The sequence below is a fragment of the Hibiscus syriacus genome, unplaced genomic scaffold (assembly GCF_006381635.1).
Source record: "Hibiscus syriacus cultivar Baekdansim isolate YM2019G1 unplaced genomic scaffold, ASM638163v2 tig00005974_pilon, whole genome shotgun sequence".
In the NCBI taxonomy this organism is placed as follows: Eukaryota; Viridiplantae; Streptophyta; class Magnoliopsida; order Malvales; family Malvaceae; genus Hibiscus; species Hibiscus syriacus.
Window position 1 is genome coordinate 3,338,359 of NW_024062076.1, and position 27,793 is coordinate 3,366,151.

Consider the following 27,793-nt stretch of genomic DNA (forward strand, 5'->3'; position numbering starts at 1 on the left):
GTAATGGAAATTTGATTATAACCTGAGTATTCATCCAAGAAACAATAATATGCCTTGCCAGCCAGTCGGTCCAGCATTTGATCGATGAAGGGAAAAGGGAAGTGGTCCTTCTTAGTGGCCTTGTTGAGTTTGCAGTAGTCCATGCATATCCGTCACCCGGTGATAGTGTATGTTTATAACAACTCATTGTCTTCACTAGTCATCACGGTCGTGCTTTCCTTATTTGGCACACATTGGACAGGACTCACCCAAGAACTATTAGATATGGGGTAAATCACTCCAGTCTCAAGCCATTTGAGAATTTCTTTCATCACGACTTGTTTCATGATTGGGTTTAATCCTCTTTGTGGTTCTATGGATTTGCGCCATGACATTCTTCCAGCAAGATTTTGTGCATGCAAATAGTGGGACTTATTCCCTTCAGATTCGCCATAGTTCATCCTAACGCTTTCTTTGGATGTGTCAAAACTCTTAACAAACTACATTCTTGGTTAGGAGTCAAGAAAGAGGAAATAATAATAGGTAAAGCTTCATTACTACCTAGATAAGCATATTTAAGATGTTGTGGCAAATTCTTTAACTCTACGATAGGTGCATACTGTAAGGAGGGCTTAGGAGGAACAAACTCATCAAAATCAAGAGGTTTAAAATGTGTACCTGGGCTTGCTATGAGAAAGCTTGCTGCTCCTCCAAAGAAAAGTCATCGGGCTCTTCGGCTCTTTCTTCTTCAAATAGCCTCTCATAATTTTCCAACTGAATAAAATTGTCATGGTAAAATTTATCAGTTTCTCTTACTATCAATAAATCCACTTAAAAATGCTCTGTTATTCTTCAGCCTCATCCATGTACTTGAGAGTACGAAAAACATTAACAATGACACATTAGTCGGCCACTCTCATAGTATGCTCACCCTTCCCGCAGTCGATTAAAATACGTCCAGTAGCTAGGAAGGGTTTCCCCAAGATTATGGGTGTAGTGGCATCAACCTCGCAATCCAGTATAAGAAAGTCTACTCGAAACATAAATTTTTCCACCTTTACAATGACATCCTTGACTCGCACATCGGGGAAAACATGGAAACGGTCAGCTAATTGCAAGATAACAGAGGTGGGTCTTGCATTTCCTATTCCAAGCTTCACGAAGATTGACTTAGGCATTAAGTTCACGCTTGAGCCAAGGTCACATAGTGCCTTCCCAACATAATTTTCTCCTATTGAACATGGAATAATAAAACTGCCTGGATCTTGTCTTTTTGGTGGCAGTTTGCTTAAGGCAAAGTAATATTCTTTTGTCATGGCAATTGTCTCGTACTTCTCAGCTTTTCTTTTCTTTGTAACAATCTCTTTGAAGAATTTAGCATATGTTGGCATTTACTCCATAGCTTCAAGAAAAGGAACATTGATGTGAACTTGGTTCAGAATGTCAACAAATTTCTTGAATTGAATGTCATCATTATGCTTCTTCAGTCTTTGTGGGAAAAGAGGTGGGGCTCTGACTTCCTTAAATGGAGGGGCGGGAACAACATTTTCCTCGGTATTTTTGTTTGCTCCCTCAGTTGCTTTACTCGATGAACCCTTGTCCTTATCCTCTTCCACTTGCGTCTCTTCTGGAAATTCATGCTCAGCTTACACAGTTGCAGGGGGTAAATCATTCTTTGATCTTTCCCTAAACTTGTGTTCTACATTAATTTGGGGTGCCACTCCGTAGAGTGAGTACACTACATTGCTTATTGTCACGAGGTTTTGTAACTTCAGCGTCACTCGGTAGATGACCTGGTTGACGTTATTGTAATGTCGCGGCAATTTGACTAATTTAACCCTCCAGTGCCCTTAGAGATGAACTATGGTTTTGAAGCAAAGCTCCTTGATTTTTTTATGGAGGTCACACGGTCTTGCAGCATGGTCTTCGTGGTTGTTATAAACTCTTTTATTATGGCCTCCAAAGAACTTATGTTAGAGGAAGATGGCCCTTCCTTGTTAGAACTATGCCATGGCATATTTGTTTGAAAACCTTGGGAGTCACTAAAATTCTTCTGTCGAATGAGTTGATTAGTGTTTCTGGTTCCTTGATTTCCCTATGTGAAGTTTGGATGTCGGCGTCATCCAGGATTATATGAGTTAGGATATGGATTATTGTTGTCTCGATTGTAGTTTCCTACATAGTTGATGGATTCTTTATTGGTCGGGCACTCGCTCTCATGTTGATCGACATGGCATAATAAACATGCTGAAATGACTGCCTTTACTTCTTTCACCTCACTTGGTCTTTGCAAATTCTTTAACATGTTGGCGATGGCAGCAAGTTAGGTGGACACAGAATCCTTAGTGTCTAACTCGAATGCTTCATTTGATTTTTGCCCAATTCCAAGCCTTGAAGATGGGAATTGATAATCATTGTTGGCAATCCTGTCCAGAATGTCGAATGCCTCCGTATGTGATTTATCAAGTAATGTCCCATTTGCCGAGGCATCTAGCATCATCCTCGTGGGTGCATTAACTCCATTATAGAAAATTACCACTTGAGTCCAATCTTGAAAACTATGATTTGAAATTTGCGAAACAATCCTTTATACCGATCCCATCCATACATTGATTTGCCATCAGCTTGACGAAAAGAAGCGATGTTATTCCTTAGTTGTGTGTTCATGTCCAGTACATTATACCGCAGTAAAAAACTTTTACACAAATTAGTCCAAGACTCCATCGAACCCGCTAGAATGCCACTCAACCAAGCCCTTGCTAGGTTACGCAAATAATATTGAAATAGCTTTAACATTAATACATTTTTGTGCACTCCTTGTTGATAAAAAGAATCACACACCTCTAAGAAGTTATGAATATGTTGTATGGAATCTACATTTGCCATGCCCCCAAATTGCCCTATGGAATTTATCATATTGAACATGACAAGTTTGAGCTCAAAATGGGTTGTCTGAATTTCGGATGCCATAATTCCTAGATTTAAGTCGTCCAAGATAGAATTGAAGTGATCACGAATGGCACAAGGTCTGGCTATATCCCAGCATTCGGAATTGCCCTAGCATTCTGATCTTCCTCATGAGCAGTACCTTGATTTCCAATTTGATACATGTTTGTACGTTGAGCACTTCTTCTTTGCCTAAACAGCCTCTCAATCTCAGGTTCAATTGGTTCTAATGGCTCGTTAAAGTGTCTTCTAGTTATACACCAAGAAAAACCTGAAAAATATAAGAAAATAACAAGTAAAACTATATATATAAAAAATAAACAAGTAAAAAAATGCTATGACAAAACTAATTAACTTCCAGTTGCCAATCCCCGGTAACGACACAAAAAAAACTTTTCCGCGAATTGTGACTACTATATATGGTCACGAAAATATGTGCAAGTATACACAATCGAACAAGTAATACAGTGATGAGTGAGTATCATATCCACAGGGATTGGAGGAAATTGTATAAATTCAGTCAAAGCAATTAATTACTTTACCTAAGTATAGTTAGTGATTGTATGTACAAATGAGAATGATGTGGAAAGATGAAATGGATGTTGGTGGGAATGGAATGATGGTATAATGGAATATGGTAGCAAATGGAAATGTCTTGGCAAAATAGATGGAAATGTAATGACAAATTAAGTTGTGTTTGGTGCAATCAAATGAAAATGTAAAGGCAAAACAAAATATAAATATTGGATTTGATTATCAGGACTTTAGGCTACTCACAGAACAAGCTACTACGACAATGAATGATAGGAGTCACTTAGGAAACTTAAGTCTAATTCTCAGGTTGGTCTTACTTCTATGCCTTATTTTCCCGACAGAGTTTACTAATGATGCCTTATGTTATCTCTAGTCAAGGGACTCGACAAGTTCAAGATGACATGGCATACCTATTGACGTTAGCAAGTGCAGGGATCCTATATGTCCAGATAACATGATAGGTCACGACAATACCTTTTAGCGGCAACAGTAATATCTAACCTCTCGATCAAGCACTCCTCATTTTAGTCGATCGAAATCCTAACCTTATGTATAAGGTTGGATTAGGCCTAGTTACAACCTAGAACCCGTTGTTTATGTGGATCCTCTCTAGTTTCTCTCGAACACTAAGGACATGCTACTTAGTCATTCTCTTGAGCACTAAACAATCTCCTATGGAATGGCTACGCTCATAGCTCCTACAACCTTAAGGCATTAATCATCATAAACAAAACAATCAACAACATACAAAAACAACAAATAAGATAAAATAGAGCATACAACAAAGGGAAGGAGGAAAAGCCTTCGACGTGCACTGCCAAAGCTCCCCTCGGCCACCACGAACTTCCCTAGCTCGCTAGCTTCTCTCGGACGCCTAGCTCACTACTTTCTCTAGCTTGTTAATGGAGGAATACCATGACAAAGACGATTGACGAAAAAATGAGTGACCTTTTTCTCTATGAAAAAGCTCAAGTCAACGTGTATAAAGTCTCTTTCTCATGGTGGCTTCTTCTCCTATTTATAGGGGGAATAAACCTAGGAATTTGTGTTAAAATTTCTAGGATACCCCGATCAAGCTCTTTTCACTTGAGGGGTGATTCAGATGCAGCAGTGGTGCCCTCCAGGGCAGTTGGGCGTGGTCTCCTCCTAGGCAGATTGCAGTTAGGTGTGGTCCCCTCCTGGGCAGATTGCAGCTGGGCATGGTCAAAAAATGTCGTTGAGGCTAGATGTCTCCTACCAGATGACTAACGGTTGAGGGAACGTGAAGAAAAAGACAGATGGCTAATAAAAATATCTTCTTTCATCTGGTTAGTTTCCAAAATGTCATTAGATTTGGAATTTACATTATGCTCAGTAGTCTCGTCATGTCACGACAATTCCCTTTCGCTTATCCATGCTCCCAAATCCTACACATCATCAAACAAAACACCATCCTCATAACGCAGCACCGCTTACAAAATAAAATGTCACGACAAAACATATTTCCACCACATTAAACTATATGCTACTAAATGCATTTATATGATTCTATATGAGCTCTTAGACACTCAATAATTTCATTGAAAAAGACCCTAAATATGGCTTATTTTATGGAGTTATCAAGAGGTGACTTCAGGGTATCCAAAATTCAAATAATTTCATGATTCAGTTAGGATCCTACATATTTCCCTAGTCAAATTCCAGTTTTCGCCTCTACTGTACTTTAATTCGATATAGTTTATTAAAATGATGGTAATATAAAAATAGATTTAACCTATGTCAAATACAAGGAAAAAATATCAAATTTAAGCACATTAAATAAGGCCAACTACATAATTTGATATTTATAAAAGCATTTAGTTTATACTGTGAAAATAGTTTGTTTTAAAAAGGAATGAAACCATACCTATATTTAAAGAAGAATGATTGTATTTCGATAGGCAAATGCAATGTCTCCAAGTGATTGAAATACTAACCATAGTTTATCAGCCACACTAGCTGCAGACACTCCGATTGTACTCCCCTTAATCACCCCATTTTTTGCATTCAAATACATGAATCTTAACTACAAATCCACTTGTATTTGATCTCAGATAAACTCTTAAGTTTGAACTATAACACCGATGATGAAAATTAAAGGCACATTTTTTTAATTTCGCAGGTATTTTTATGCCTATGACTTGTGCAAACCCAAGTCCAAACCCTATGAAGGAGTAAGTGAAGGACATGATTGTTGGAACCGTCGATGCACCCCATGGTGAAGCGGAAACAAAACTCGAAGGTCTCACCAACAATCCATGTATGATAAAACAAAAAATAAAAGGAAAAGAATATGTTTACTTGCATTGGGTTCCTTGAAAAACAACAAGATTGAAGCAACGGTAATAGTGATCATTAACGATTTGAATTGTAAGCCTACACGAAAACGTCTCGGCCTCTACTTGGTTTAGCCGATTAAGAGCATTTTTTTACTTTTTCTCAAAGACCATTTTGATAAAATTGGCTGAAAGATCAAGAAGAACGGCTGCTAGACCCTTACTTATCTTTATATATGTGAGTTACCCTAACTTTTAGGGTTTTTAAATTCTGAATTAACTAAAATCTTATTTTAATTATTTGAAAATTTAATCTTCTTTAACTATTTCAAATTAAATATTAATTAAAAGAGTTGTAATTAGAATTACATTCTCTTAATGCCCACTTATTTTATTCAGGATAATTAAATTATATGTATATCAAATATACATATATTAACTATAATTGCATTATATAATTTAATATTTGCTCATTCCATCCTTAGGGTGTAACCCTGTAGGTTCTTGTAACATTAGTAGTAATTATTAGAACCATTTTAATTATTACAAACAAATAGTGAAATCTAGCATTATATCATTGTTACCTAAGTTACAAGAGATCATGATTCAACATATCATCTTCGTGACTAACTCTTTTATTTATTACATCATTTTTTCCTTTATATCTAGAATAGGCACAAGTCTTGGAATAGTCACACTTGTATAACCCATCTATTATTTCTTGATATCTAGAGTAGAATATAATTAACGTATAATTTGTGATATCACATATCAACTTATTAAAGCATGGCTATGTATTTCTAATCTCACTCGATCAAGTGACCTATGATATATTTCTTATTATGTAGGAAAGATAAATCATATCTTAATAATTCATATCCCACTATATATATCGAGATATGTTCAATATTAGTGTTTATAATGCAACTATTTACGGAGCTTGTTTAACTGTATCAAAACATACAACAATATATGTTAAAATAATAAAGATCTCAAGTTTGAGGATCATACATATAGTCATCACCATGAGCAATGTTGTAACCATCATATATTAATCCAAGAAATATGCTCATAGTGGGTTGATCTAATATGTCGTTCTCTAACAACATATTCATGCATCGATTTGGACATCTCTATGCCAATGACAATTCATTATCATAAATCAATAACACGTTAGTCTTAAACATATTAATATTGTCCATACCCATAATAATATTCGACTAAGGACATTTAATAATAATTATATTATCATGTAGGCTTTATTATATTTTAGTTTATATTAGACACAGATATATAACAGAAAATAATAGTGGCAATGCCTTTATTTAATAAAAGGCATAATGCAAACAAATACCCCTAACGTTTGACCATATATGCAATTGTGTCCAAATCATTTTTTTTTAACATTTGACCTCCACACGTTTCATTTTGGGTCAAAAAACACCTTCGTTGGATGAAAATCATTAGTCAACTGACGGTCAACGCCATGAGCTGACTCAGCAATGACGTGGCAAATCCACATAGACTAAATGTTGACATGGCATGTACATGTGTGATGTCACGTCAGTAAGTTTTTTAAATAAAAATTAAAATAGTATTCTTAATATTTATATTTAATTTTGTGTCCAATGAGATGATGACCCATATCAACACCATATTGATTTTAAACCAAGTAAAATTGCTTTTGTGGGGAATTGAACCTGGGGGGATTGTCTCAGGGAAGGTGGGTTAATATACGGCTAATATACGGCGTTACCGGATACATTAAAAGATATTTAACAAATTCGGTTTAGCGCTACCGGAAATGTTGACTAATAATAATGTAGTAGGTCTAAGTCATGAAGAAATATTAAAAAATTATGCAACTGGCAAACTTAACTTGTCAGTTCGTGTCGATCCAAATTAAAAATGTGTCGATCCAAAACGATATAACAGGTAAAACTATGACAAAATCGGTATTGAAATGATAAAACCGGTAAAGCGCTACCGGATACATTTAAAGTGTCGGTACTTTAATATAAGGATCGACACTTCGTGAATTTAAAAGAGAAGCAGTTTTAAATACTATAAAGTGTCGATACTTTTAAAAAATATATCGAACCAAAACAATATACCATGTAAAAATATGATAAAACCGGTATCAAAATGATAAAACCGGTAAAACGTTAGGATATATTGAAAGTGTCGATACTTATAAGGATCGACACTTTGTGAATTTAAAAAGAAGCAGTTTTAGCGCCTATAATGTGTCGATACTTTAAAAAAATATCGATCCACAACGATATAACAGGTAAAAATATGATAAAACCGGTATCAAAATGATAAAACCGGTAAAACGTTACCGGATATATTGAAAGTGTCGATACTTTCGTAAGTACGTGTAATAAATTATCGACACTTTCAAAGAAATAGGTAAATATCCTTTCGAAAGTATCGACACCTGACATAAAAGTATCGACACTTTTGTATTTGTATCGATTAAATATAAATAACATATCTGATGAAAATATAAAGGCCATATCTAAATATCCTCTGAAAATAGATAGAACGGACGAGTTTTTGAAATCGAAGCGTAATTGTTGTTGCATATCAGAAGGCGTGTCTAAAGCGAAGTTTGTTTGTTTGTTGCTGCAGTCGAATCGAAAAGTATGTTGTCGAAACCCTAGTTTTTAATTATTACAGTAATAGGAAATAGGGTTTTTATGTGTTGTTTGGAGTTTTAGAGTAAAGAAGCATTTGAGAAAGATTACAGGTAGAAAGTGATATTCAAGGTAAAATATAAATGTCGATACTTTTATTAAATATTATAGGTAAAAAATGATATTATAGGTTGTATAAATGTGTCGACACATTTTGTAGTGGCCATTCAAATTCTTTTGAAGAAAACCGTTTTACCACAAGAGTAGTTATCTATTTGTATATTGAATAAAGTGTACGTAACAAGTATTTGATTTGATTTGCGTAAACTGATATATGAAGGAAAAATGGAGTCAATGGGTTGGAAAATTGTTGGTGGCGCAGATGACTTTGAAATTGAGGCCGAGACTCGAAAGCAACCAAAGGGTGGATATATGTACTTCTAGCAAGTATCAATGTCTTTTTGTTATTATTGTTGAAATGGTAATTGGATTAAAGTATCAATAAAATTTAAATTGATTAAAAATTTTAAATGTTGACAGTATGGTCGAATGCAAATGGATGAAGGAAGATGGCACACAGAGCGGTTCGGTATGTAAAATGAAATTGACATTGAGTAGTATTTAGTGTTAATGTATTGATTAAGAAACGTTTATGTTTAATATTAGGTGAAAAAAGATGTGAGGTCCAAATGGAATTCAATGAGTGATGTTGAAAAGGAACCTTACATCACACAGTCAAGGAATGATAGTAAAGAATACAAAGAACGGAGGAAAGCACATGAAAATAAGGTATTCATTAAACTTGTAAATACGTTGATACAAAATATATAAGAACTATAACATTATATATTGTTAAAAAATGTAGGAAGTGTCGACAAGATGCAACATTAAAAGGGTGAATTCATTATTTAAACACCTTAAGGAGAAGGGTCAGTTGAATGTGCTGGGAGAAATAGGTTTTGGATCGTTGGTAGGAGTAAGGGATCGACCTATTCGGAGGGAATTGTGTCGATCCTTGATGGCGCAATTTGATGTCATACAATGTATTGCTAAGTATGGTGATTTTTCATTTCCTCTCGGGATCCCATGTGCTGCAGCCGTATTGGGGGTAGAAAATGAAGGCAAAAGTATTGTAGAAGTCTGTAAGAGTAAGGACTGGAAAGCACTTGCCTCCAAATATGGTTTGAAGCAGAAGGTGACATATGCTGAAATTGAAGAGGAAATAAAAAGTGGATCTTACGTTGGGGATGAGCTGAAGGCCAGAGTTCTATTATACCTTGTCGGTATCTTTCTTTGTCCAACGGGTCATACGTCAATGAACAAGGAACATATGAAGCTCATTTGTGATGAAGGCTTGAAGGGTGAATTCAATTGGACTGAATATATCCATTCGAGATTGATTGAATCAATAATCACCTTTAAAAAGGGCAGCCAGAGATACCTCAAAGGGTGCATAGCAATCTTAGAGGTAAATGAGTTGAAGAACTTTTGTGTTTTATATAAAAATATAAATTTTTATAAATGCAGGTTGCACTGTTCGATTTTTGGTCGGGCTGTGAGGCAGTGCCGGCTTATGAAAGAACCGGAGTGGCACGCATCCGTGCATGGGGGAAGGAAGAGGTGGTTAGAGTGATCGTGAAGTTAAAGTTGGATAGAGCGAAGAAGCAAGAAAGGGTAATAAATGTAATTAAATAATATTAAGAATATAATTAATGTCTTAATATTGTAATTTAATTTTGAAGGTTATTGGCAAGGATGTAGAGGAGGCAGTGGAGGCAGAGGAGAAGAAGGAGAGATGGTTGTATGGGGGATGACGGTGAGTGGGACGACAGTGAGGAAAACATAGTAACTTCGACATTTTGATGTCTGAATTGGCTGATATCAAAAAAATCCAATTTTGATATCATGCAAAGACAATCAAGAGTCGAAGAGAACTTGATAGAGTCGAAGAGAACTTGAGGGGAGTCGAAGATACACTTGAGAGGCATAAGGGGGTAGTGGAAGGAAAAATAGATGGAGATGAAGGAGATCAATTGAAGGGTGAAAAAAAGATGAAGAGCTATGTAGAAAAAAAATACGATGAACTGAAAAAATATGAAGAAGAAAGAGGGAGGAGAAGAAGAGATGGAAGAAATGAGGAGGAAGGAAGTCGATGTCGTTTATACACCGGAGAGTGTTATAGCAGCAGATTTGGATTCGGAATGTCCTGCACCCCAGAAGAAGAACAGAAGGTAAGTTGAATAAAAGAAAACTTAATTTGAATTTTATTATGTTGTTGTGACAAAAATTTGTATGCAAAATTGTAGGTTGAAAAAGCGGATATTCCAAGCGGAATTGATGACATCGAAGCTGCAATTTGTGATTATTTATGGAATAGTGAGTTAGAATCGGAGTAAGTGAAATATATTGCTTGTGAGTTATATTTAAATATTTCATGACAACATATTAATCGTAATGATTCATACAGATATTCTGTAATCTTAATGGGAAATCAATTCGCTAGTGTATACGACGTTGCAACGTTGAAGCCTACGGAATGGGTTGGCGGTGTGGTAAGTAGAAAGTAGAAAATATTAAAACTTATTGAATATGTTCTGATTGTGTAATTAATTTTGTTAGGTTATTGATTTGCTCGCTTGGACAGTATGCTACGATTCTCAGAAGTCACTCCGGAGGATTGGCTACCTTCCATACCAATTAGTGGTGAGTTAAATTAATAAATGGAGATAAGTAGTGTTATAGACGGTAAATTAATAATGTTTGTTCAGTAATTGCAGCAGTAGGCGTTGGATGCCAACAGCAAAGAAAGTGTTGAGAGTATTGCTACCTTCTGGGGTCCCATATTGAATAACTATGTGAAATTCACCGACTGTTAGAAGGTAAGACACCATACCAATTGCAAATGATGTTTTCGGATATAGAAGTGAATTTTGTCAAATGGGTGTGAAATTTGTTGCAGATCATGATCACAATAAACTACCATAATTCACATTGGTATCTGTTTGTGTTGGATATGGTAGATCGTGTTGCAACAATATATGATAGTATGTTTACAATTGAAGCAGCTAAACAGAGAGTGAAGGATGCATAGAGATTGGTATGTATGTATGTATGAAAGGACATTATGTAAATTATAATGCATAATTTTTTTGGATCATAACTTCTTCTATTTTAATGCAAATTAAAATATTAGATGTTTATAATAAGAAACGCATTTGGGTTGAATCCTGTGGATCTCTAGGAAAGTATCCCTTGAAAAATTTCAAATTTGTGGAGTATAAGAAGAATAAGCAATTGAATGGGTATGAGATGTTATCACAAATAGAAAGCTTAATTTATGCAGTATTCATCATAATTGACATGTGTGGTTTTCAAATTTTGTAACAGACATGATTGCGGCATGTATGTGATGATGTGGATGGAATCGATCGGTTCTACAGGGGCAACTGGTGATTTTGTAAGTGGAAAGAAATTCGTTTGTGGTAAAATTGTTAAAAGTCGTAGATTGAATGCTGTAGTTTACAATACTTAACGTTCTGACAATTTGAATATAGGTTGTTGGAGAGTGGGATCGATCGCGAATATTAAACGATCTTGTAAGCCATAATCAAAATCAACGAAGATAGGAGATAACAAAAACTGCCATGATACATAAGAATAACAAAAGGATGCAATGATGTAAATGTAGGGTTAATTTTGTATAAGATTTATAATTTTGTATAAGATTTATAATTTTGTATGTGAATATAATTATGAATGAGATGAGAAAAGTTAGCAGTATGTTGTTGTACATGTTTCTTATACACATTAAGGGTCATGTTGATAATTAAGATATATGGAGATTGTTGTCTGTATTATACCAAATGTCATCATAATTGTCATCATGTGCGAGAATGAATGGCTATTTCATATATATTGAGGGTATGTACAATAGCTACAAAATTCACTTTAAAGTAAAAGGCAAATTTACAATATGGCAAACAGGGTGCAACCATAAAGTGTCGATCCATATATAAAGAGTGTCGATCCCATAAACATCGAAACCCAAAAGTATAATGTAATAGGTAATATTTCAATCTAATCGGTACAAGTATATCAGTTTTATGAGAGAATATGTCTAAATAATGTATCGACACTTTTGTAGTTTGTGTCGATATTTTTGGTCCAGAATGAATGGCAAACAGGGTGCAACAATAAAGTGTCGATCCATATATAAAAAGTGTCGATCCGATAAACATCAAAACCCATAAGTATAATGTAATAGGTAATTTTCAATCTAACCGGTACAAAAATACCGGTTTTATGAGAGAATAGTCTAAATAATGTATCGACACTTTTGTAGTTTGTGTCGATATTTTTGGTCCAGAATGAATGGCAAACAGGGTGCAACAATAAAGTGTCGATCCATATAAAAAGTGTCGATCCGATAAACATCGAAACCCATAAGTAATGTAATAGGTAATTTTTCAATCTAACCGGTACAAGTATACCGATTTTATGAGAGAATAGGTCTAAATAATGTTTCGACACTTTTTTAGTTTGTGTCGATATTTTGGTCCAGAATGAATGGCAAACAGGGTGCAACAAAAATGTCGATCCATATATAAAAAGTGTCGATCCCATAAACATCGAAACCCATAAGTATAATGTAATAGGTAATTTTTCAATCTAACCGGTACAAGTATACCGGTTTTATGAGAGAATAGGTCTAAATAATGTGTCGACACTTTTGTAGTTTGTGTCGATATTTTTGGTCCATAATGAATGGCAAACAGGGTGCAACCATAAAGTGTCGATCCATATATAAAAAGTGTCGATCCATAAACATCTAAACCCATAAGTTTAATGTATTAGGTAATTTTTCAATCTAACCGGTACAAGTATACCGGTTTTATGAGAGAATAGGTCTAAATAATGTATCGACACTGTTTAATGTTTTGTCGATACTAATTTAAATATCAAGTTTTTTTCCGCTGTTCATTATATATAGTACTCTAAAATCGAAAAACCCTAAACATAAAGGCAAGCAGGCAGAAGATAACTCTTCCTCTCCGAAGAATACTAGCGTTATCATAACAGTGACGATCAGATATTCATGTACATTTATCGATATTTTATGAGTTTAATTGATTTCTATATTGGAGTTTTTTTCCTGAATGTGTTAGTGTTCTATTATAATAGCATCCAACCAAAATGGCTCCAAAACGTCAGCGTCAGAAGCACGGTATTTCTCAAAGCTCTTCTCAACCCAGTTCTTCTCAACCACAACCTCCTTCTGAAACAAACGATTCTTCTGAGAAAATCAGGTCCTTCGAAACTCTGAACTTTAGATCCGATATGGAGAAACAAAGATGGCAGACGAGTTTTAAAGTAAGGAAGATTCATCCCGAACGTGTCATTGACATGGGTTTCTTGCTTGATGATAAATATGCATTTAGTTTTAAATCCACATTTACATCTTGGGGTTGGCTTGAATTCCTTGGTGTAGAACCAAGATATTATCCCAACCTAGTTAGAGTCTTCTACAACAATGCTTCCTTACAGCACGAGCCTAATAAGACTAATATAATAGGTATTAATACACATGTCATGGGGAAGGATATATATATATCTCCAGAAACTATTGCGGAGGGTTTAGGTGTAGCGAATAAAGGGGATTCAGATGAAAATGGTGTAGATTGGTCTATAATTAAACGGGTTGCTAGAAATAGCCCAATTCACCTCGATGTAGAGTCGAGAGTGTTTAACAAAATGCTCACATGGTATATCCGACCTAGAGATAGCGATTATTGGTGGATAGCAAAGTATAAATCCAAATCCAAAACGGCTCCAAACATTGCAAAACTCATATTTAATACAATTGTATATATGGTCACAAAGGGAGCAACAATTTCAACTACACTACCATATGGATGTGTCATCACCCGTCTGTTGAAGAAGAAGGAAGTTGATTTTTCGCATGACGCCCCTGTTCGATTAACCCGCAAGATTGACATGGTATTTATTAAAAAAACGGGATATGATTTTGTTGAAAAACTCGGTTGGAAGCGTGTCAAGGAGGTCGGATTAGATCAAGAGAGGGAGGAAATGGACCCCGTTGGCCATGAAGAAGAGCAACCAAGTGGAGACGCAATGATGGAAGAAGCTCCAGTTGCAGAGGATGTCACAATTAAGACCATGATGGAATACATGGTCAATTTTCGGGAGCATATTGATTCCCTTGTGAGTGGAATGCGATCTGATATTTCATCATTGCAACATGAAGTCTCCATGTTGCGTGATGAATTACGTCAACGACATCAAACAAGTTAGGTAATTCATTATTTATGTTTCTAAACATTTACACGTTCTGAACTGTATTTTATTTTCTTTTAACAGATGTGGACAACCAAGCGGTCAATGAAGATGAAGCTGACGATGAAGATGACGATGAAGATGACGATGAAGATGACGATGAAGATGACGATGAAGATGATGATGATGATATTGATGATCCAAACAAGTATATCGTGTCTGCAACGCCGCCTTCAAGAAAACTTTTAATTTTTGATCTCAATGGTGTCCTTGCCTACATCCCAAGACGGCCTGCAGGTTTCAATTCTATTCTTTTGTATCCATTATTTTAACATATAAGCGTAGAACTTTAATCTCATTTTCTTCATGTTGTAGATGTTGTCCTCAGAACAGGATTATTTGAGTTTATGCAATTTTGTGTCGACAATTTTGTTGTTGCCCTTTGGTCTTCAAAGCTGAGGTTAGAACATGTTTGGAGCAATTGAATTATTGTAGTCAAAATTGTTAATATATATTTGAATGTTAACATTCAAACTTGATTACAATCTCAGGCATAACGTCGACCGTGTACTTGAGAATCTACCTTTATTTTCTGAGCATTTTCTATTCGTGTGGGTAAGATGAATGTCATTACAGTTTGCTGACTTTTCGTTGTCTATGATTCCTACATATTTATGTTCGACTGTTTGTGAACAGGATCAAGCAAAATGCAAAACATACGATACTGTTACCTACTGTAAAGATCTCAATGATGTTTGGAACGCGTGTCCAGATTTTAACGAGCTAAATACACTTTTGGTCGATGATTCAGCGGAAAAAATGATTTATAATCCGGTAAGTTGCATTTATGCAATATGTTTTTCCAGTTGAACAGGTGTTCAGACATTGATTATTTTAACAACTTATGTGTTTATATAGAAATACAATTACATATGTCCACATACCTTTGACGATGCTTCCCATTCGAATGACAATGCTCTAGGTATGACACAAATTTATTCATGCTTATGCGAATTTAGTTTATTGTTAGTAAAATTGCACCTCATTAGTTTGATAATTGAAAGTATTTATGTATGTCCTCAGAAAAAGGCGGAAACATACGAGAGTATTTGGAAAATTTGTTGAAAGCCTCTAATGTTCCGGACTTCGTTAGAAATAACCCTTTTTCATCGGATTAATTTCGTTTGTCGGTACATTATTTGAATATTCTTGTGTATGTATATTTTGGTGTGATTATATTGTGTGTATATTTTCATTAATTATTCCATATTTGCTTCTCTGTATACATATACATTTGAGGATTGTTGAAATATCAATACTAGTTATTAATGTATTTTACATCTGCTTGCAAATGTATCGAAACACATTACTATATCATTGTTTACATGATATCCACAACAAAGTTTTCACACTTTTTAATATTGTGTCCATAATGGAAGAAAAATGTGTCGATACCTTGTCAAAAAGTGTCGACATTTATACATCGGAACCCAGAATTATAATGTAATAGATAATTTTGTAATATAACCAGTATAAATATACCGGTTTTATGAGCGAATAGGTCTACAACCTATATCGACACTTTTTAATTTTGTGTCGGTACTTTATGTCCAGAATTATAATATACTAGATAATTTTGTAATATAACGTTATAAGTATACCGGTTTTATTAGCGAATAGGTCTACAATCTATGTCGACACTTGTTAATATTGTGTCGGTACTTTATGTCCATAATGGAAGAAAAATGTTTCGATACCTTGTCAAAAAGTGTCGACATTTACACATCGGAACTCAGAATTATAATGTAATAGATAATTTTGTAATATAACCGGTATAAATATATCGGTTTTATGAGCTAATAGGTCTACAACATATATCGACACTTTTTAATTTTGTGTCGGTACTTTATGTCCAGAATTATAATGTACTAGATAATTTTGTAATATAACCGGTATAAGTATACCGATTTTATTAGAGAATAGGTCTACAACCTATGTCGACACTTTTTAATATTGTGTCGGTACTATATGTCCAGAATGGAAGAAAAATGTGTCGATACCGTGTCAAAAAGTGTCGACATTTACACATCGGAACCCAGAATTATAATGTAATAGATAATTTTGAAATATAACCGGTATAAATATACCGGTTTTATGAGCGAATAGGTCTACAACCTATATCGACACTTTTTAATTTTGTGTCGGTACTTTATGTCCAGAATTATAATGTAATAGATAATTTTGTAATATAACCGGTATAAGAATACCGGTTTTATTAGCGAATAGGTCTACAACCTATGTCGACACTTTTTAATATTGTGTCGATACTTTATGTCCAGAATGGAAGAAAAATATGTCGATACCTTGTCAAAAAGTGTCGACATTTACACATCGGAACCCAGAATTATAATGTAATAGATAATTTTGTAATATAACCGGTATAAATATACCGGTTTTATGAGCGAATAGGTCTACAACCTATATCGACACTTTTTAATTTTGTGTCGGTACTTTATGTCCAGAATTATAATGTACTAGATAATTTTGTAATATAACCGGTATAAGTATACCGGTTTTATTAGCGAATAGGTCTACAACCTATGTCGGCACTTTTTAATATTGTGTCGGTACTTTATGTCCAGAATGGAAGAAAAATGTGTCGATACCTTGTCAAAAAGTGTCGACATTTACACATCGGAACCCAGAATTATAATGTAATAGATAATTCTGTAATATAACCGGTATAAATATACCGGTTTTATGAGCGAATAGGTCTACAACCTATATCGACACTTTTTAATTTTGTGTCGGTACTTTATGTCCAGAATTATAATGTACTAGATAATTTTGTAATATAACCGTTATAAGTATACCGGTTTTATTAGCGAATAGGTCTACAATCTATGTCGACACTTGTTAATATTGTGTCGGTACTTTATGTCCAGAATGGAAGAAAAATGTGTCGATACCTTGTCAAAAAGTGTCGACATTTACACATCGAAACCCAGAATTATAATGTAATAGATAATTTTGTAATATAACCGGTATAAATATATCGGTTTTATGAGCGAATAGGTCTACAACCTATATCGACACTTTTTAATTTTGTGTCGGTACTTTATGTCCAGAATTATAATGTACTAGATAATTTTGTAATATAACCGGTATAAGTATACCGGTTTTATTAGAAAATAGGTCTACAACCTATGTCGACACTTTTTAATATTGTGTCGGTACTATATGTCCAGAATGGAAGAAAAATGTGTCGATACCTTGTCAAAAAGTGTCGACATTTATACATCGGAACCCAGAATTATAATGTAATAGATAATTTTGTAATATAACCGGTATAAATATACCGGTTTTATGAGCGAATAGGTCTACAACCTATATCGACACTTTTTAATTTTGTGTCGGTACTTTATGTCCAGAATTATAATGTACTAGATAATTTTGTAATATAACCGGTATAAGTATACCAGTTTTATTAGCGAATAGGTCTACAACCTATGTCGACACTTTTTAATATTGTGTCGGTACTTTATGTCCAGAATGGAAGAAAAATGTGTCGATACCTTGTCAAAAAGTGTCGACATTTACACATCGGAACCCAGAATTATAATGTAATAGATAATTTTGTAATATAACCGGTATAAATATACCGGTTTTATGAGCGAATAGGTCTACAACCTATATCGACACTTTTTAATTTTGTGTCGGTACTTTATCTCCAAAATTATAATGTACTAGATAATTTTGTAACATAACCGGTATAAGTATACCGGTTTTATTAGAGAATAGGTCTACAACCTATGTCGACACTTTTTAATATTATGTCGGTACTATATTTCCAGAATGGAAGAAAAATGTGTCGATACCGTGTCAAAAAGTGTCGACATTTACACATCGGAACCCAGAATTATAATGTAATAGATAATTTTGTAATATAACCGGTATAAATATACCAGTTTTATGAGCGAATAGGTCTACAACCTATATCGACACTTTTTAATTTTGTGTCGGTACTTTATGTCCAGAATTATAATGTAATAGATAATTTTGTAATATAACCGGTATAAGTATACCGGTTTTATTAGCGAATAGGTCTACAACCTATGTCGACACTTTTTAATATTGTGTCGATACTTTATGTCCAGAATGGAAGAAAAATGTGTCGATACCTTGTCAAAAAGTGTTGACATTTACACATCGGAACCCAGAATTATAATGTAATAGATAATTTTGTAATATAGCCGGTATAAATATACCGGTTTTATGAGCGATAGGTCTACAACCTATATCGACACTTTTTAATTTTGTGTCGGTACTTTATGTCCAGAATTATAATGTAATAGATAATTTTGTAATATAACCGGTATAAGTATACCGGTTTTATTAGCGAATAGGTCTACAACCTATGTCGACAATTTTTAATATTGTGTCGGTATTTTATGTCCAGAATGGAAGAAAAATGTGTCGATACCTTGTCAAAAAGTGTCGATATTTACACATCGGAACCCAGAATTATAATGTAATAGATAATTTTGTAATATAACCGGTATAAATATACCGGTTTTATGAGCGAATAGGTCTACAACCTATATCGACACTTTTTAATTTTGTGTCGGTACTTGATGTCCAAAATTATAATGTACTAGATAATTTTGTAATATAACCGGTATAAGTATACCGGTTTTATTAGCGAATAGGTCTACAACCTATGTCGACACTTTTTAATATTGTGTCGGTACTTTGTGTCCAGAATGGAAGAAAAATGTGTCGATACCGTGTCAAAAAGTGTCGACATTTACACATCGGAACCCAGAATTATAATGTAATAGATAATTTTGTAATATAACCGGTATAAATATACCGGTTTTATGAGCGAATAGGTCTACAACCTATATCGACACTTTTTAATTTTGTGTCGGTACTTGATGTCCAAAATTATCATGTACTAGATAATTTTGTAATATAACCGGTATAAGTATACCGGTTTTATTAGCGAATAGGTCTACAACCTATGTCGACACTTTTTAATATTGTGTCGGTACTTTGTGTCCAGAATGGAAGAAAAATGTGTCGATACCGTGTCAAAAAGTGTCGACATTTACACATCGGAACCCAGAATTATAATGTAATAGATAATTTTGTAATATAACCGGTATAAATATATCGGTTTTATGAGCGAATAGGTCTACAACCTATATCGACACTTTTTAATATTGTGTCGCTAATTTTAAGTAACGCGGTTTTTCTTCCTTCATTTAAAATATTTATATGTACATGTTTCTTGTACACAATAGGAGTCATGTTGATACTTACGATATATGGAGATCGTTGTCATTCCATTCCGTCTTCGAAAAAATCAGTTGATGTAGGCTGTGTGCTTGTACTCAAACTGAGCTTGACTTGAGGACATGTTAGTTTGTTATGTCCCTCACCGTTGCAGTACCCACATCGCCTAATTTTCTTCTCGACCTTGTTCTTCGGCACTTCTTTTCGCTTGCGTTGTTTTCGTTGAGGGTCACGAACATTGTTTACTACAATACTCTGGTTGAATGAATCATTCAAACCAAACGAGTTTTCTAATTCTTCTATTAGTTTTTTCATCTCATCTCTTGCGGTTTTGAAAGACTCGTCTGTCTTTGATGCAATGTAGCATAACCTACTTGACGTTGAACGTAGAGCAGCGAACCTTGCCATTTGCATCACTTCTGGAGACACATTCAAATCAACATAACTGGGTGCAGAAGCCTTCGCATCATTAGTCCACCTACTTTGAATTAAAGTCCATGGCAAATATGTGTAGTCCAAGTGCCTCAAAATGTGAAGTTGATGGCGACACGGAAGTCCAACGGTTTCGAATTTTTTGCATGAGCAAATTAGAGTTTTCGTACGAGAATCAAAACTAATTTCAAATTTCCTATTTTATTCTGCGTACTTTGACAAAATATAATGTTGACATTCATCTGATAAGGACTTAATCTCTGCCTCAATCCGGTACAATGTCTCCCGTATAAGTTCATCTTGGAACACACGAAAAGATTCGCGGGTAAAAATCGCAGCGGCATGGCTTTCAAGGTCGACCAGTTTTGTGATCTAAAAGGGCTTCGTATGGGAACTTAAGTAATCCACTTTCAACTCGTTCATACGCATTCTACTAATTCCATCTTCAATTGCACGAACAACATCTAAATATGTCTTCTTGTGTTTCAGTGCAATAGCTAGTGAAGCATTCATAGACTCGCACCTTTGTGTTGAGTGAATATTGGCAAAGAAATGACCGGTTAGATATGCTTGTTCCCATAAGTGTCGTGTATTTCCCTTCTCAATCACCCATGGATGCTTTTGGACGTTGAATTCTGAAACAACCGAACGCCATTGAATATCAAATTCCTTGGTTGTCCACCAGGAAGCCATGCATTTTGAGAATGCTGCTGTAAACTTTGGGTCACCAATGTTAGCTTGTGCATTGCGAGAAAGATGCCAAGAACATAATCTGTGATTAGCATAAGGGATAACATATTTGATAGCCCTCTGCATTGCTCTATCCCCATCGGTGACAACTGAAATAGGTGATTTATTCATCATGGCTTCTAAAAAATTCTGTAGCACCCACTCGAAAGATTGAGACGTCTCGTCAGCGATTATGGAAGTGGCAAACACAATTGTGTTATGGTGATGATTGACACCAACAATAGGCATAATTGGTCGACCATGCAAATTATCTTTGTACGTTGTGTCGAACGCAATTACATCACCGAAGCATGTGTAATCCGATCTCGATGTAGAATCCGACCAAATAAGATTATACAATGCCCCCGATTCGTCTACCGAGTATGTCATAAAAAACTCGGGATCATCATGTTTCTTATAATCAAAGTAGGCAATAAGCGCATTCACATCCCCATCGACGATTTCCTTTGCTTTACCTCTTTGAAGTGCATTGTAGAGGTCTTTATGTGTAAATCCAACATTATAATAGCCCCCTGCCTGCTGCGTTAAATAGTTCATTACTTGTGACGTGCCAACACCGACCTCTTTCAATGTTGTTGCCTCATCGATATCAGCCTTACTTACAGCTCTATTAGAACGCATAAATGGTGTCATAGTAGGTGTGCACAATGCATGATTATGTTTCTGATCAGACTTACTTATAACCCACTGATCGTTTGTATTTGTTGCTGTAACTACGACTCTAGCCTTACATCCTGTTCTTGTGACTGGCGTATGAGCACGTTGACGATCAACAGTATTGACTTTTGATACTCGAAACCCTTCTTTGGAACAACAAAATTCTTGTGTCTTCACATTCCCTTCCACGTCAAGCCATGTTGTTCCCTTACGTGTACTAAACCCATGTTCCCGTGTGAATCCCTTGTAAAAGTACCAAGCTTGATCACGTGAACAAAAGAGCTGACCAACCAATCTGTCAGATTCATCAACATTATGTACTTCATGGCATTCTTCGGTTGGCTTAACATTGTCTACATCAGTATTATCCATGGCAAAAATTTTGTTGTGCAAGTTCAGTGGTCCAGGAGTTGATGGAGATGTAAGCAAAGGTTCATTTTGAACATGTTTCAGTCGTGCTGCTTTCAATAGGATGTGGTATTGGTAGTGGTAGTTAAAGGGTGGGTACAACATTAAATTCGCAGTACATATTTAGGTATGTACAATAACTACAAGTATCGACCCAAAAAACATCAAAACCAATAATTATAATGTAATAGGTAAATTAACAATGTAACAAGTATCGACCCAAATTAATATTATTTTATAAAATATCAAAACAATCAAATAATTTTTTGTGTAAATGAAATTATTAAATTAATATTGTAGATGGAAAACATGAAACACTATTAAAAAATTGAAACATAAATTACATAACTTTAAAAAAAGTATCGATCCTTTTTATAAAAAGTATGGACACTTTCAATATAATAGGTAAAAATATGATGTAATAAGTAGCGCTTATATAATGTAATAGGTAGCGTTTATATAATGTAATAGGTAGTGCTTATATTGTAAAGTATCTATCCTTTTTATAAAAGTGTTCATACTTTTTTCACTGTGGAAAACATTAATTTAAGGTTATCTTTTGAGTGAGTTTTAAGATATTAATTTAATAATTATAGGCGTCTAATGATTTATTTTTTACGTTACGGTATATATTATTATTAAATTAAAAACAATAAACATATATATTACATATTTATTATTATCTTTGGTTAATATTGTTAAATTTAAAATCTAAATAATATTTTATAAAATATCAAAACAATCAAATAATTTTTTGTGTAAATGAAATTATTAAATTAATATTGTAGGTGGAAAACATGAAACACTATTAAAAAAAATTGAAACATAAATTACATAACTTTAAAAAAAGTATCGATCTTTTTTATAAAAAGTATGGACACTTTCAATATAATAGGTAAAAATATGATGTAATAGGTAGCGCTTATATAATGTAATAGGTAGCGTTTATATAATGTAATAGGTAATGCTTATATTGTAAAGTATCTATCCTTTTTATAAAAGTGTCCATACTTATTTCACTGTGGAAAACATTAATTTAAGGTTATCTTTTGAGTGAGTTTTAAGATATCAATTTAGTAATTATAGGCGTCTAATGATTTATTTTTTACGTTACGATATATATTATTATTAAATTAAAAACAATAAACATATATATTACATATTTATTATTATCTTTGGTTAATATTGTTAAATTTAAATTCTAAATATTATTTTATAAAATATCAAAACAATCAAATAATTTTTTGTGCAAATGAAATTATTAAATTAATATTGTAGGTGGAAAACATGAAAAACTATTAAAAAAATTGAAACATAAATTACATAACTTTAAAAAAAATATCGATCATTTTTATAAAAAGTATGGACACTTTCAATATAATAGGTAAAAATATGATGTAATAGGTAGCGCTTATATAATGTAATAGGTAGCGTTTATATAATGTAATAGGTAGTGCTTATATTGTAAAGTATCTATCCTTTTTATAAAAGTGTTCATACTTATTTCACTGTGGAAAATATTAATTTAAAGTTATCTTTTGAGTGAATTTTAAGATATCAATTTAGTAATTATATGTATCTAATGATTTATTTTTTATGTTACGGTATATATTATCATTAAATTAAAAACAATAAACATATATATTACATATTTATTATTATCTTTGGTTAATATTGTTAAATTTAAATTCTAAATATTATTTTATAAAATATCAAAACAATCAAATAATTTTTTGTGCAAATGAAATTATTAAATTAATATTGTAGGTGAAAAATATGAAACACTATTAAAAAATTGAAACATAAATTACATAACTTTAAAAAAAGTATCGATCCTTTTTATAAAAAAATATGGACACTTTCAACATATTATAATGTAATAGGTAAATTTGCAATGTTATCGGTATAAATATACAGGTTTTCTTATAAAATAGGTCAATATAAACGCTACTTATTACATTATATAAGCGCTACCTAATATGTTATTGTACTTTATAATATTTTCGGTTAAATAATATAACATAACCGGTCTAAATTTTAACCGATCACACCGTATATTAGCCGTTTCTTAAGCGCCGCACCGCAAAACTACCCGAACCAGGGCTAATTGATTAAAACCCCCATCACTTAACCACCAAGCTAAGTCTTTCATTTGTTTAATTTTTGCATATTATTTCTCACACATTTTATCAAACACTTTCTTCATCCCTCTAATTCCAAGGATGTGTGCACCCACAAAATATGAACCGAATGCCAGAGCCAGAACGGAGATGCTCACAGAAAGTTCATTAACTCCCAGCCATTCCAAAACTGTGAAACACGAAAAATACAGAATTGAAATATTATTCACTCAATTTCGTATATTGAAATGCCAAACTTGCAATCTTAATGCAAAGTGGGGGATGGAGGAGTGTAATGTAAGGGTTTACTTAAAGCTATAGCAAAGACGACAATGAAGAAAATGGATTGGGCATGAGATGATGGCATCCCCGGGTCGGACTTAAGCCCGGCCATAGGCCACTCCTGGTTCAGCACATGTTTCAGCGCAACTGAGAGCATCGCGTTCACAATCGAACCCATCGCCATCCATAAAGCCTCAGCGTTGTGCCTCCAAAGTATCACCCCTCCGAACAAAGCCGCCACCAACCACTCGCTCTATCATTTCCAAATAGCCAACCAAAAAAGAAAACCCACTTCATTAAACATTGAAAACAAATATGCATCCTAATACTGGATATGAGATAAATATACTCACCAGACGATTCAAAGTGGGCTCTAAACTTTGGACCCGTATTGATCCATCGATGAGACCTTCTTGTTCAACTTTGATCACTTGAATAGCATCGTCTCCGTCCCCGGAGTCCTTCAACACCGAAGTTTGAACCATAGTTCTTGGACGATCCTGTAACCCAATTTTTGGGGTCAAGATCCCTCCAAGAAAACTAGTTTTCCGGGTTCGGAGACAAAGGGAAATTTCCGGGTCAAAGGTTTTATAATGTTTGGGTGAAGAATTACGCTTGAATTTAAAGAGCAGGGGCTGGAAAGGAGTTGAAATGGAAAACATGTTTTTGGGCGACGATGAAAGGAAATGAATTACAAGTGTAGATTAGAAGCATGGTTTTATTTAATGAAATTTGTGGGATTTCTGTAAAAGCATGTGGAGTGTGGTTTATGTATTGGTGACCATTACTTCGAAAAGGATAAGAAAAATGAAAAAGAACACACTGAAAATTTTTTTTTGTGTAAAATCACGTGTTAAGAGGGAGAAGAAATTGCATGTTAAGAGGGGATGAAGAAGGTGTTTGATAAAATGTGGGAGAGATATAATATATATGTTAAATATTTTGCAATGCAAAAAATAAACAAGTGAAAGACTTGGCTGGGTTGTTAAGTGATGGGTTTTAAACTATTGGCCCAGGTTCAATTCCCCACAAAAGTAATTTTGATTGGTTTAAATTTAAATCAATATGGTGTCATATGATGTTGGCACGTGTCATCATTTCATTAGACAAAAAATATTAAATATAAATATTAAAAATAATATTTTAATTTTTATTTAAAAAATTGATGACTTGGCATTACACGTGTACATGCAACGTCAACATTTAGTCTACGTGTATTTGCCACGTCATCATCTACTATGATATGGACATGCCACGTCAGTATCTCCCTCCACATGTTCTTGCTGAATTAGTTTCAGGCGTTGACCGTTAGTTAACTAACTGTTTTTATCCAACGAGGGTGCGTTTTGACCCAAAATGAAACGTGAGGAGGTCAAATGTTCCCAAAAAACGATTTGGGCACAATTGCATATATAGTTAAACGTTAAGGGTATTTGTTTACTTTATGCCTTAATAAAATCAGTAAATAAAATGTATCTATACAATCATCATATAGTTGGTCTTTGGGCATACTTTAACATGCAACAACAACATAAAGCCATGCCATGTTATGGAAATTTGGTATCTATGGCATCACAATTGAACAGCTCCAAATAACAGCATATAAGAAGTTTCCCCATATAAACATGGAGCGTCATGCCCTTCTCTGTGGTAACAGTTAGATTTATGAATCGCTATACATTCATCCAAAATAAAAAACTTAAAAGCACGTTGGAAAAAGTAGCAATTAATTAAAGAAAAGAAAAACATTAACTCAATTCAATAATGATGGAATTGAATTTCTATTTTTTAGTGAATTACATGAAAATTTATCTAACTCCTTATAATAACCGGAATGTGTGAAATATAAAATGCGAATGAACAGAATGAATGAATAGAAGAAGAAAAAATTTACCTAAATTTGAATTTATATTTATAATAAATATATCCATTAAAGAATTTATAAATTTTATTTAACCATATGGAGTTTTGCCTATAATAAAAAATAAAATAATAATTAGACAGTCATATGAAGTAACTCTTGTATGGGGTAATGGATACCTATGTTACTTGGAGTCTGATATGAGAAACGAGTGTAGGAATGAAATTTATTAAAGTTTTTTCGCATATTTCAAGGGTTATTAGAAGATCATATCCTAATACTCATATCTGGGTATGGCCAATATTTAAAGAATAATGAAGAGAACAAAAGGATTTATCAAGTACCACATACAAGTTGAAGTTGTTAACACATAAGCAATGACAGACCTATACAAGCTCAGGTTCTGAAGGAAAACACACATCCATGTGCGGTTTCTACTTGAATTATTCAACCAAATTAGGCTTCATAGGTGGAAGGTTTACTAAAGAGACAAGAAAACAAAAGATGACAAAGAGTTAAAAGTTAGTATAAAACAACCGAGATAATGCCAAATAGCATCCGTGTAAGCCTTGATTTGTGTCCATCATCGGATCAATAACAATCAGAAAGAAAGAAGGTTGAAATAAAGATGATAATAGCAAAAATAAGCAAAGCAGTATGCCCTGCTACCCATCCTAGCTGTGAAGTACTCTATACCAAGGATAAAACTCCAGAGCCTATAACAGCAGTGATTATGAGTACCACACAACTCCACAAGGTCCCTGATTGAGTTCCCATACATACATACTGTAAAGTTAAAGCTCTATCAGACCGAAACCAAAAGAACATAATACTAATTTTAAGCTCTTTTTATACAATCCCATTTCTACTCCTACTACTCATTTCTTTACAACAACTTGTTCAAGATTGAAGGCCAAGGGAGTTTTCTCATTTCTTACATTTCTATTTTTCTTACATTCATATTTAAAATTATATTGATCCTTTATGAACTTATACATTAATTAAGATATATTGTTATGTTATAATATCAAATATTATGCATGATAGTAGCCCCACACTCCTATTGTAATACCCCAAATATGAGGTCAGTGACTTTATTAAAAATATTTAAAATTTGAGGATTTATTTGAATAAATGATAAAATATAATAAATGATTTGGAATAGTGATTAAGACCAATTAGTAACAATGGATGAATAAAGAGGGCATTTTGGTCCTTTAAGGGGAACTGAATTTAAAATGCATTTCCTTATTATGGATTTAAACAGGGAAAAGGGGAAAGTTAAAGCCAACAAAGTTA

The 27,793-nt window shown here is 33.9% G+C and overlaps 1 protein-coding gene and 1 pseudogene across 1 annotated transcript; both read right to left on the bottom strand.

The window, feature by feature from the left end:
* The window catches only part of LOC120200483, a 40,984-nt pseudogene extending 14,018 nt beyond the window's left edge, over positions 1-26,966 (bottom strand).
* LOC120200484 (lipid phosphate phosphatase epsilon 2, chloroplastic-like) lies at positions 24,364-25,373 on the bottom strand. Its single transcript, XM_039201321.1, has 3 exons — positions 24,987-25,373; positions 24,661-24,886; positions 24,364-24,541 (listed from the first exon to the last, which is right to left on the bottom strand). The coding sequence occupies exons 1-3, from the start codon at positions 25,293-25,295 to the stop codon at positions 24,402-24,404; spliced, it is 675 nt and encodes a 224-aa protein (XP_039057252.1). The 5' UTR covers positions 25,296-25,373; the 3' UTR covers positions 24,364-24,401.
* Positions 26,967-27,793: the final 827 nt, after the last annotated feature.

Bases quoted from the DNA above. Each gene is read 5' to 3' on its own strand.
- LOC120200484 (XM_039201321.1), bottom strand. From the start codon at position 25,295: ATGTTTTCCATTTCAACTCCTTTCCAGCCCCTGCTCTTTAAATTCAAG. The intron at 24,887-24,986 runs GTGAGTATATTT...TGGAAATGATAG, and splicing joins AGCCCACTTTGAATCGTCTG to AGCGAGTGGTTGGTGGCGGC. The intron at 24,542-24,660 runs GTAAACCCTTAC...CGTGTTTCACAG, and splicing joins CGTCTTTGCTATAGCTTTAA to TTTTGGAATGGCTGGGAGTT.